The 12,779-nt window shown below is 40.7% G+C and overlaps 2 protein-coding genes across 5 annotated transcripts in view; one reads left to right on the top strand and one right to left on the bottom strand.

Annotated features, from left to right (window-relative positions):
• LOC123985431 (creatine kinase M-type-like) overlaps positions 1-5,118 on the top strand; it is a 36,203-nt gene extending 31,085 nt beyond the window's left edge. For all 3 annotated transcript variants that reach the window (XM_046072907.1, XM_046072909.1, XM_046072908.1), the window contains exons 2-9: positions 1,220-1,332; positions 1,571-1,667; positions 2,066-2,220; positions 2,558-2,690; positions 2,787-2,958; positions 3,562-3,685; positions 3,986-4,175; positions 4,594-5,118. In XM_046072907.1, coding sequence (XP_045928863.1) covers positions 1,220-1,332; positions 1,571-1,667; positions 2,066-2,220; positions 2,558-2,690; positions 2,787-2,958; positions 3,562-3,685; positions 3,986-4,175; positions 4,594-4,772 — 1,163 coding nt within the window. In that variant the 3' untranslated portion in view covers positions 4,773-5,118. The remainder of the gene's footprint in view (positions 1-1,219; positions 1,333-1,570; positions 1,668-2,065; positions 2,221-2,557; positions 2,691-2,786; positions 2,959-3,561; positions 3,686-3,985; positions 4,176-4,593) is intronic.
• Positions 5,119-5,329: 211 nt separating this feature from the next.
• LOC123985622 (MAP/microtubule affinity-regulating kinase 4-like) overlaps positions 5,330-12,779 on the bottom strand; it is a 56,944-nt gene continuing 49,494 nt past the window's right edge. The window contains exons 16-17 of one of the 2 annotated variants that reach the window (XM_046073303.1): positions 10,709-10,753; positions 5,330-8,546 (exon numbers count right to left, since the gene is read on the bottom strand). In XM_046073303.1, the coding sequence (XP_045929259.1) occupies positions 8,213-8,546; positions 10,709-10,753 (379 nt within the window). In that variant the 3' untranslated portion in view covers positions 5,330-8,212. The remainder of the gene's footprint in view (positions 8,547-10,708; positions 10,754-12,779) is intronic. The other variant, XM_046073304.1, reaches the window with a different exon arrangement.

The following is a 12,779-nucleotide window of genomic DNA, read 5'->3' as shown; positions in this document are numbered from 1 at the left end:
CCTGATATGGAAACTACTAAAATCTACTCATTTTTTATCAGTGTTCACTGGTTTCTTGGATATGGGTCGCATAAAAGGATCGGTAGTAAAAGGCAGTGTAGTGTCACTGTAACAGGTGTGACTATCAGCAGTTGCTGACGCTAGCAAGGCAGGCTTCACGTGAGTCTCTGAATAGTTTAGGAGTGCTTGATTTAGCCATGGAACTTGTGGAGCAATCTATCAGGCATGCAATGCTTTGACCTTAAAGTGTACCAAGTGTCATTAATCAACTACACCACAAGCAACTGATGGAGTTTTGGCCTCTATCTGGCAGAGAGAGGGATCGTCATGTAAACAGATACAGAATGAAGGCCAGCAGTTATTAATATTTTCCTGACCCCACACGTTTATTCTGACTGATTTTGCAGCTGCAGCCCTGTTGGTGCATTTAGACATTTTTATTAAAGTAATTTGTGTTTAAGTACAAGATCACTAAGTTCCAAATTTAAGATGTATTATTGTTGGGGTAGGAATATACAAAAATAGATTTTATTTCAAGATGCTTTTTCAGTTCAATTAAATATAACGGACCAAATGACATTATACAAATTAAAAATTGTCTTAAGACAATAAGGAATACGTTTTACTAGATTACTACTTGTAATTTTAAGCATTCTGTGCTGTTTTCAGTCCTAAAAACTTTCATCTCATTGACATTTTTTATTACTTCTGGTAATAAAGTGCTTTCTCTGCTTCCCATGAATTGCAGCGTAGATCTGCCACTGAGATTGTGTAAGTCTGAATGGAGTGAGAGAGAAGAGAAAATAATTTGTCATAATGTGCTGGAGACTGTAGGGGGCAGGAGACAGGAGGGGTGGAGGAGAAGAGGGGGCACAGCCACACTATTAATAATCTGCACTGTGAGTGTGAGACAGGTGGTGTGGCAGAGAGGTCAGGGAAGCAGAGAGAAAGCCAAGAAAGGCAGTCAGAGAGAATGAGAAGGTGTCTCTTCTATACCAGAAGACTCATAGACAAGATGCTTGAAAATCTTGGAGAAATGCCAGAAAAGAAATATGGTATTCACCCAATCACTATGCTGTGTTACATCATGATAAAAAGTGACTGAATACTTCACAGACACATAGTCTAAATTAACTTATACTGCAGCCTTCATAAAATGAATCTATAAGCATTGCAGATTCTGAAAAAAAGATCTCCTGTTGTTCTTGTGTCTTTTCAGACAAAGTAAGAGTCGCAGCCATGACGAAGAACTGCCACAACGACTACAAAATGAAGTTCTCCGTGGACGAGGAGTTCCCCGATCTCTCCCTGCACAACAACCACATGGCCAAGGTGAAAATCCTGCTCTGACATTGTCTGTCCACATCCTGCGTAAACACAAATGACTTTAAGCTTGACTCAGATTATTCTGACACTGCTTTTTAGAAAGGCATTGCAAGCCTCCTAAAACCCACCTCCTAAAATAATTCCATTATTTGTTTTGGAAAGTGCTTCGATAGTTCACTTTCACACAACCCCATTGAAAACACAAGCATGTGACTGTATAATCACTGGGTGTCATCCGCTGTAGGTGCTAACCAAGGAGATCTACGGCAAGCTGAGGAGCAAGTCCACCCCCAGTGGCTTCACCTTGGATGATATCATCCAGACTGGTGTTGACAACCCTGGTAAGAAGGAGCAAGTCATCAGCATAGAGATTAAGACACACCAGCAAAGACTGGGTTTGGGGAGACATAAATTTACCCAAACAAACACTATATGTAGTCAAATATGAGTTATGAGTATGCCTTTATGTAATGTTATGATAATGGGTTGCCGCTAAACCTGACAATGCTAGCACCTATCGGTACCTCTAAGGTGACACAGGACTTTTTATCACATTTTTGGGTTCAGAGCTTAACATCTGGCAAGTTTCTGTTCCAACCAGTCCATAGTTATGCCCAGGAATTTGTTGTCACACAGTGGGACAGGTACAAGAGGACCTAGCTGTGCCAACACAAAAACATCCCCTACAAACGTAACGTAACTACTTGTCAACTTCTTCATCCCCTCTGTTGTCCCCAAGGTCACCCCTTCATCATGACCGTGGGCTGCGTTGCTGGTGATGAGGAGTCCTATGAGGTCTTCAAGGATCTGCTGGACCCCGTCATCTCCGACCGTCACGGCGGATACAAGCCCACCGACAAGCACAAGACTGACCTGAACTTCGAGAACCTGAAGGTGAGGAGTCAAGATACGCAGGATAATATTGATATAGATCAGCACAGCTTAAAGGAGGGGGGGGGGGGGAATTAGCACAATAGCAAGTTTAAACATCAAATTAACAGCCTTAAATTTATTAAACGTGGCCAAGGTGGCGTTTACTAACTGACCATTCTCCCAAAATATTGATACATTTTCTGAAGCCAAAGCTATAATATATTGAGAAGTAGGCCTAAACCATGTCTCCACTCCTAAATCAAAATAGTCCAATCACTCATGGGTTAAGAAAGCTAGTTTGTAAATAAGATGAAAAACAATCGCATCTGTGTTTTATTGTCCTGTCTTTGTCTTTCAGGGTGGTGATGACCTGGACCCCAACTATGTGCTGTCCAGCCGTGTTCGTACCGGCCGCAGCATCAAGGGATTCACCCTGCCCCCCCACAACAGCCGTGGAGAGCGCAGAATGATTGAGAAGCTGTCCATTGAGGGTGAATGTCAAACTAACAAAAATAATGCCAATCTGTTAATCTCACTAATGTTTGTAAAATGCAGAATATAATTGTGACTGACTCCTTTCCTCTCAGCCCTGGCCAACCTGGACGGTGAGTTGAAGGGAAAGTACTACCCTCTGAACGGCATGACCGACGCCGAGCAGGAGCAGCTGATCGCTGATCACTTCCTGTTCGACAAACCCGTGTCCCCCCTGCTGACCTGCGCTGGTATGGCCCGTGACTGGCCCGACGCCAGAGGCATCTGGTGAGAGACTCTTACCCAGTTTAGTGAACAAAAAGATGATCAGATATGTGCTGTAATCAACTGTAAAAGCAGATTTTGTGTGCCAATCTAAAAATACACACAGAGTTAAGAAATGACCACCCTCTGAGCTAAAATGTCCCATCTGCCCTTCCCAACCTTCAAAACTTCCACCGTCTGTCTCTTTCTCCCACAGCACTAATATGAAAATCCTGATTATTCCTGTTATCAAACATCTGTTAAAGTGTGTCATGAATACCAAATCACAGTGTGTTCAGCTGCAGTAATCACTATCCCCTTACAGTGGCTTGACAATCAGTAAATCCACTGTGCAGCTCAGTGTTGGTTTAGACACCAGAAACATTAACTTTCCCGTTTCTGTGAGGCATTTTGAGAAACATTTTGCATTTGTGCAACACTAGTGAACATTTTGTACTAGTATATAAGTCAGATCCAATATAATAAAGTCAGATACAATACATAACCAGCCATAAAACCCTTGTCTAACTAAAAGCCTGTTTGAGTCTTCAATTGCTTTTTTGTTAAATCAACAGAATCTAAACAAGTGTAAATGGATTGAAAATTAGCTGTTTTTTCATCCTCCAGGCACAACGACAACAAGACCTTCCTGGTCTGGGTGAATGAGGAGGATCACCTGCGTGTCATCTCAATGCAGAAGGGAGGCAACATGAAGGAGGTCTTCAAACGCTTCTGCGTTGGCCTGCAGAAGGTAAAAAAAACACGCATGCATAATTATTTTATTTACACACAGTGATGCAGACACATAAGTATGAACTATTCAACTGGGAACATGGGTACAATTTACCTCCTTTCTTTAGTTAACTTCTCTGTGTTGTAATTATGTCGTTGGTGTAAATATTAATCTATTCCATATAGACCAGTCATGTCTGTAAAACAACTGCCTGATGTTTAATTTCTTTCTTCATTGTTAACAGATAGATTTAGTTTATGTTTAATGAAATCCATCTGGTTAGATATTAACTACTTATTTCACCTCGTCGCTGATCAGATTGAGGAGATCTTCAAGAAGCACAACCACGGCTTCATGTGGAACGAGCATCTGGGCTACATCCTGACCTGCCCCTCCAACCTGGGAACCGGCCTGCGCGGTGGCGTGCACGTCAAGCTGCCCAAGCTCAGCACACATCCCAAGTTCGAGGAGATCCTGACCAGGTTGCGTCTGCAGAAGCGTGGCACAGGTACTAAAAAATATTATAAAATGGCTGCCATAGTTTGGCTTTTAGGATTAGCAAGACTTTATATCCTTACTAAAGTATTATATAAATAATATATTATTTTGAATTATTTCTCAACCCATGTAGCCTGGGTCATCAATGGACGGTCCATATCAATGATAGCATGTCTGTTCATGGTCTTCAGATAGTTTCCATGTTCCAGGAAAAGTACTACAAACAGTCTTTATGTCTATATTTAACCACAGACACTGTTTGTTATCCACTAAAGTTTAGTTCAACCAATGTGATTACAGCTCTTTCTCTAAAAATGCTTGTATTGGTAGATATCAAATCAACTCAGGGGATATGTATTGTAGAGAGGATAGGAGTTACAGTGAGTTTCCTCTCCGGCCTTATTCTTCTCCCCTTGTTTACCCTCCAGGTGGTGTGGACACAGCCTCCGTGGGTGGTGTGTTCGACATTTCCAATGCTGACCGTCTGGGCTCCTCCGAGGTGGAACAGGTCCAGCTGGTGGTTGATGGCGTCAAGCTGATGGTTGAGATGGAGAAGAAGCTTGAGAAGGGAGAGTCCATCGATGGCATGATCCCCGCCCAGAAGTAAAGTAGACAGACAACCGATGACTGAATGACTGTCTGTGTTTGTTTTTTTATATTATAAAAAATGAACAGGTAGCCTCGTTGTAAAGTTATTTTACTGGTTTCGGCCAACTGGCTACTTCCTGCTTGCTTCCTTCCTTCAGGAAGACACTTTTTCCTCACTCATCCTTTCCTGCTTTGTGTTTGGTTCTTCTCACTTTAATCATCTCTCCCCCTATCTTCTCTGTAACATCCTGGGATCAATCCATGCATAGTCTGGTCGTGGCTATGTATTCACATCGAAAGAATTTTTTTTTTTTGGTTGTAAAATATAATTGGACAATTAAACTATGCCCCATGTGACAATCAAACCCTCTCTCTCATGTTTTCTTTATGTAGAAATACACATTATTCATATCAGTGCAGTTATGCTTCTTAAACAGATACAGTACATTTTAATATGGGCACAAGTAAGTAAATGCCTTAAAAACACTCACACACCATACAAGAATTCAACACAAAGAAACTGGTGAGATGCCACATCAAAGACATTAAATCCTTGAGGAAAAAAAAGACATAAAATAAGAGGTTGAAAGTCTTTATTTTTGTGTCACACATTATTTCCTAGGAGACATGCAGGATTGCAGGTCGTTCATTTCTGTAATTTCAGCCCATAAGTTAAGTTTTGTTGTTAACAGCGACGGCTTCAAACACACTATACAACAGAACGGTAGCCTTAAAGCGTGGCCCTAACTGTATCTACAGAACAGGTTCAGAGTGAGGCCCAGTTGTACACAAAACTAATTTGCAAAAACTAGCTCTAAATCACAGCTTCACATTTCCAGACAGTGGTGGATACCTGCTGCGGCTGAAATCTCCAAATAAACAGATATATTCCTTAGAGCTGTAAAAGATCACAAATCTGCTGCATCATCTAACTTTTCCTTTTACATATCAGTGTTTTGTTAGATGCTGCATACTTCAGAAGTACAAGTTATAATCACTTGCCTTTATAGAGTCACAATAAAGTACAACAACCTTTTGATTTTGGAGTCGTCAGTGTCAATATATGATTAATGTAGCACTTGGTGGACTGTGCGTATTTGTCAAATAATGCTAGATTTGTTCTGTAAGGAGCAACGAAGCGCTTTTATCAATGAAAATCAGAATCCAATTTTTCAAAAGGTCACTGAAGGTCACATTCTCATCGCTGCACGCTTTTGAAATTATACAGTGGCTTGTTGATGCAGGAGTCTGATTGGTTAACAGTCATACACCTCTTCCAGCAATAATCAAATCTGAACAGTCATATACGTCTCAGCAGTGCTGCATTCTGATTGGTTGACAGAGGGAAAAGTCCACAGTTTCTGTATATCAAAAGCGGGACTGAAGTTAAGCACATAAAATTGTAGTACTGGATAAAAGAAAATGGTTAAATCTGACAAAACTATATGAAGACAGATTTTTTTTTTTTTTTTTAAATTTGGTAATACATCTGTACCTCAGTTTCCTTCATATGACTTTGTGGCATCCAAATGGCACCTCTACCTGGAAACCTGAAGTCATCATTCCAGGTTCACTGGTCTAACTGTGGGAAGGGAATGATGCCAAGAAGTCATTGTAGGTAGGTAAATCAAGTAAAGGAAAAAGCGCATTCAGAATGTCAATTATTCACTTCAGTTGGCTTTAAAATGAAGGAAATAGTGTGATTTTTTTTTAACAATATACAAAAAAAGAAATATATAGTATAATTAAAAACTCTGCCCGTACAGTACAATGCAATCCTGGCTAAAAAGCAAAAAAGTGCTCAAAGAATTTTAACAACAAATCAGCAATATCAAAAAATAAAAATAAAAAAATAAATCAAACAAGAAGCCCTATTAAATCTTAATCAATGCTTATTCAAGTCTTGATTCTTGGCTTTGTGGCTGTATTGCACTACATTTGAGGAACGTCTGCATTCTGACAGACTGTGTTACTGTTATGCCAAAGTGCTACTAGGTTAACTACTGTATGTCAGTAAACTACTCCTCCATTTACTCTACAACAGTATGAGCTACCATAATTATGTGTTTGGACTAGGAGATCAAATTTTGATGAAAAGGCTTGAAGGTCATCTTTTAAAAAAGACACACTGCCTTTCCAGGAGTTTAAAGACAAACAGTGGTTGCTTAACCTTTAACAGTGTGACATTGAAGTGAAGGCGTTTCAGCTCCACGTTGAATCAGGTTGAAGCAGGAAAAGGAGTTAAGATTTTGTGTAAAATTTCCATCACATCAGATAATAACAAAACCTGCTTTTCTAATTTAAATAAACTTAACCTGCTGAATGGAGGCATTTCAGGTAAAATGATGCTACTTGGCTCTTTTTCACCTGCGTACATCCAACTCGTGATCACAAACTTCTGTAAGATAAATACAGGCTTGTGTAATAAACACCATTTAGTAATTTTACATTTTTAAGGACTTTTGCTTTTTAATAAGGGCAGAAAGGGACAAAACATTGGGGCAAAGGTGAGTATTTTTAAGAAACAGAGCATAAGCTCTAATAATCAGGTTATCAAGTACAACACATGAGCTGTGTCCTGTATTTTTAGGCAGCTTTGCTCGTCTGTAAGCAGCTCACCTGCCAGCTATCGATACACAGGTAGAGGATTCAGTGTGGATAGCAGGCAGGGAAGCAACATTTTACAAGAAATGGTACAAACAAACATCAAAATCCCAACTGAGCAGTAAAATGGGCGTGATCAGTGGATGGGCAGAAAGGCTGTGATGCATCATTCAGTCTGTCACAAGTCTCTGCATTTCTGCATGTCTCCCTCTAGAGGCCGGAGGAAACACTGCGCCTCCCCCTCTTCTTAAATATGTCACGCATGCTCCCGAGAAGGACAACAGATGTCAAATTTCTGCCCATTTTAAAAGCTTTAAAGAAATAAAATAAACTTACTACACAAAAATTAAAACATTTCTTTAAATAGCAGCTCTTTAAAAAGGAATGACGACAAATATGATACAATAGGAATAACAACGTCAACAATAACAACAACAAATTATCAGTCTCCATCATTCTCAGCAACACCCTCCTCATCAAACATGGAATCATGAAATAAAAGAAACCTGTGACTCCATGGGCTCACATATTATGGAGGTGGTGTGTTTTAAGCAGGGGTCGTAGGTCACTGACAGCTCCAAGGTCAAGGGTCATCATAAGCCTGCCGATGGCGGTCTATCCGTGTCTGTGCATCCGTTTGTCTCGTTGTGATTGGTGGGATCAGAAGAAGTGGGTCTTTGGCGGAGGCGAGGCATCGCTAGCCACATCAGATGAGGATGAGCCCGGGGAGGAAGAGGAGGAGGAGGAGGCGGCGGCGCCGATGGTTTCTGCCTCATTATTCCTCCTCCCCCTTATCCCTCCTCATTCATCAACCTGTCTTGTTCCATCATCAATCTACCCCGCCTCCTGTTGCCCTCAGAGCTCGAGCTCCTTGGACACTTTGGTGGCGATGTCTCTAAAGGCTAACGGTGCCCCCCACAGGCGCTTGAACCTCACACCGCTGCTCTGGCCCAGCCCGCTGGGCAGCTGGCAGACCTCGGCCTCGAAGGCCACGCGGGCGCCGGCTGCTCCGTGGGTGCAGGACAGGAGGAAGGGCCCGGCCAGGTGGACCTGGCAGCCGCAGCCCTGCGCCGCCTCACGCAGTGCTAGCACCACCTCGGCCGGGTCGCGGGGGCTCCGCACCCTCACATCCCAGCCGCATCGGGGGGTCCGGGGCTCGGCCGCTTTCTGATGCCCAGATAGATGGCGACTGAAAGGGGAGGGGCGATGCAAACGGAGGATGGAGGAGGAAAACAAAAAGGACAGGGCAAGGTTGATATGGGATGTATATGTTGGTGGGGTGGGGGTTAAAGGTTTGGCAAAAATCAAAATGAGGCAGGAGGAGAGGTGCGATGGCAGGAGGTGAGATAAATTAAGGATTTAAGGATAAATGTTGGTATTTGAGTTTAAGGCAAGTGAATGTATGGATGTGAATGTATGAGGGGTTAGGGGAAAAGGGAGGAGAAGAAAAAAGATTAGCATCACACAGTAGATTTTGATATTTCTACATAGCTACCTAGGTCACAGATAGGTAAATGCGTATTTTCTAATATAACAACATCCCCCCCCCAGATACTACAGCGGATGTACACCACCAAAGGGATACATAAATCAAACCCACCTTAAATTAAATATTCGTGTGAAGGATTTGGGTCATATGGGGATTGATAACATATGACATACTACACAGAAACATTAATAAAATACTGATTACTGGAGCACCAACTAACACACAAAGATCTCTAAACATCAGCCTGCTGGTGTGGGAGGGTAAAGAGTTTCAGGGACTAAGCTGCTGTTAGACACGATAAAATTATTAGAATTTCTTTCTTTTCTTTAAATCAAAAATGTTCTACTTGCAGGGATCATCTACCACAGGGAGCTGTGCTTAGCATCTATGGCCACACCACAGTCTGTTGGCTAACGTTAGCCCAGTGCTGCTGGTTTACCTGCTGTTTTTAACCTGAGACTGAGACTTGACTGTAGCAGCTGAGGCTGAGAGAAAGTACACAAGACCTTTAGTAACATACTGATAAACTGAGTCTGATAACCCTGAAAAAATGTAGTGTAATAAGAAGTACAAGAGATCAACATCACTTTTATACAGGTTTCTATGGTCTTTTGCTGTGACTGTTCATAAATGTTTTGGGATGTAACCGTAATCAACAGTGAGTGAAAAAGATGGATGTGCTTTTCATGCAATTTCAAAAAATAACGGTAGTTGTCTCAGACTACTGACATGAAATAGCAACAATACTGAATTTCAACTGAAACACAAAAGTTTAATATTTGTTATCCGATTCTTTATTTTCATTTGATCTTTTCTGAACTTCCGTCTTGTGTTTGACCATTAACAGCTATAACAAGTTGTTGATGTTAATGAGCTGTGTTTTACAAGATGCAGGACAGAGAAGTCTGCATATTTTTTTATGTTTTAATGTGAACGGATGTAGGTAATTGACCACGCAGCTCGCACATAAACACATTCAAATTTTCCAAGTCTTTCCTTGTGTCCTCACCACATGAAAGAAAAAGATTAAATTAAAAAAAAAAAAATTCATCACAAAAATAAAATGTCCTGAGTGTTTTCACGTGAGTAGTATGATTCAGGATCTGTGCTGGATACGTAATCCTGTTCCCATGTTGGATCACTTGCAAAAGTGTGACTCCATGTTGACTTCAGACATTTAGAAAAAAATAAAATAAAAAAATCAGGTCTCAGTCAAACCTAAAAATGAAAACATTTACAGCTGCAGTGTGAACCTTTATGCATTTTACTTGGATTAGATTAGAGGAAATATATTACCTTCAGACTAGCAGTCAGACAGAGACTTAATTTGAGGAATAATTTGACATTATGAGGACTAATTTGCTTTCTTGCTGATTCATACCACTTTCATGTCTGTACCGTAAATATGGAGCTGCTTAGCTTAGCATAAAGACTGAAAATGGATGGAAACAGATACCCTAACTCTGTACAGAGGCAACAAAATCAGCCTCGCAGCACCTCTAAAGCTCACCGATTAACATCTTCTTTGTTTATTCAGTGTAAAAGCGACAAGTTTCTGATTTATGGAGGGTTATGTGCTGGACACGTAACCCGAATAAAATGACCAGTTGTCGTTTTTGTATGTATTAAGCGAGATAGAAGATTTATTTTTCTCTGCAAGAAAGCAAATGAGAGAATTTCCAAAAATGTTGAACTATGATCAGCATCAACTATGATGTTAAAGGCCTTTAACGTCCTTCGAGTACATGCTAAATTGATGAATTATAAAAAGCAGGCTGCATGTAATTCTGCTGACACATGAAATTCAAGATTATTCTACTTTTGCATGTCAGTGTTGGAAAAATGTAAAAACGTTTTCTCACCTTGTGACCGGAGATCTGCTGATTCTCTCAGGTTCGTCTGTGACCCTCAAGAAGAAGAAAAACGTATCTGTTAGGAATCAATCGGCCAACCTCTCTCCCCTCCTAAACTCCACACCTTCTTGTTTTAATGCGCCAATTAGCAGCATGTCTATGTCAGTCAATCCACATCAACCAGTCACAGCACAGAACACGACAACGTCTTCAAATCACAGATGGATCATCACCAGCCTACACTGGATGAAAACAACAAAACAAATGAGAAGGATACACAAATGTAGAGGGAGTGAATCCAGAGCAGTGGTGGTCTGACTCACGCACACGCACACACACACACACACATCTAATGCTGGTGAAAGCACAAATTAGTGAGTTATAAGAATGTGCCAGCCTCATTTAGAGAAAAACATTTTTATTTTTCTCTGTGCTTCATATTAACTGCTGGCACAGCTAAGACTGGAGAGACTTTAAGAGTGCATTTCTTTCTTTGGCTCTCAGGTGATTGACAGTAACCAATTAATATCAGCTAGTCATGTTGAACATATCTGATCCAGTATGATGCACACTCCTCAGTGTTGCCAGGTTTATAATAATAAATAAATAAATATAAATTAGGACAGATTAGCTCTTTGCATGATACATTATTTAAAAAAAATGATTTTATTTACATAATAGTAAAAAGTGTGGAGCTGATTTGGAACCAAAACTGACCCTAGATCTGCAATAACAAAAAACACTGAACAGATGAGGTTCAAATCATTAATATAATTATGGATTACTTCATTAGGATCACAAGATAACGTTATTACATAAACTAATAATGTATATTGAGACAAAATAGATTATAAAACCTTTCGACAGCCAGTTGTCTATAAGCTTCCCTGTATCTGTTGTGGCGGGTTACCAAGTTACATAAACAGGCGTTAGTTGTCGGCATCTTTCCTGCCAACCTTTGTCTTAGCTTTGGTTCTGATCCTTTTCCTCTTGTATTACAGCATACATTACTCCTACAGCACGCCCTTCATTCATTTATGCACTACTACTGTTGCTAACATCCCTCTCTACATTTCAAGTTTTATTAAATGTACATGCAGGTTTTTTTTATATTGAAGTTATGTGGAATCTTCCTATGTTGTGCTTTCTTGAAGCTTATGGTGACAAGTCTCATCTTCCAATCATATTAGTATATACTAGTAGCTTATTGCATTCAGCATGCCATATTAAAGAGTCACACATACTGCAAGCTCCTGCTAAAGGACATACAGGCTGGCAGGTACTATTGAGTTTAGGGCAGCTTGTTGCACTTCTGTTTCATGGCCACCAGGTGCTACTGTTGCTACTTTCTGTGTGCAGACTGAGCACTTCTTTCCTACCAAGCCCGTAACCTGATCTATATTCCAGGAACTAGGGGTGGCCTGGAGGAGTGAGCAGTGAGATTTCATTGAAAGATTTGCCTGAAAATGAAACCTAATCTAACATGACCCTGGATTTGACTGAGGAGCTGCTGCAGGGCATTAAATCTAGCTGCAGTCCTACACCTGTGACACCTCTCTTAAAGTACATGAAGAGATTGCTGCTAATCCACACAGTCAGTGGGAAACCCATCAGCATTTTATGAGTAAATGTCAACCAAATAATCATCCAGCAAATATCTGGAAGGTCATTCCTGTTGGATTAATAACAATCAAATGTTCCAAACTTGACTCTCAACACCATTATGTTTCTGGAAGAATTGGTAGCTAGTACAAATGTTTACCTATATAAGGCCATCTTTTGAAACCTTGCATCAATACATGCCTGTACTTGGGTGTACCGCAGTAATTATGTAAATGTTTTGTGACCGCTGAATTGGTGGTGTCCCATCTAGATTATGACCTTGCCTTTCTTGTCTGGGTAAAGATTGTGAGTAACACTTTGCTTCCTCCTTTAGAAACTGCTGCCAAGGTGCCCCCTGAGCAAGACAAGTCTTATCACATCTTCATGGAAGAGTAAAAGTGGGAAGTGTTTTGTGAAAAAGAGTACGCGATGACAGACTCTTGTGCACTGAGTTAATCTGTGTAACGGCTGGGAGGTG

This window comes from Micropterus dolomieu, linkage group LG17 (genome assembly GCF_021292245.1).
Source record: "Micropterus dolomieu isolate WLL.071019.BEF.003 ecotype Adirondacks linkage group LG17, ASM2129224v1, whole genome shotgun sequence".
NCBI lineage: Eukaryota > Metazoa > Chordata > Actinopteri > Centrarchiformes > Centrarchidae > Micropterus > Micropterus dolomieu.
Note: the sequence above shows the minus strand (reverse complement) of the source record. Positions and strands in the feature narration are given on the sequence as shown.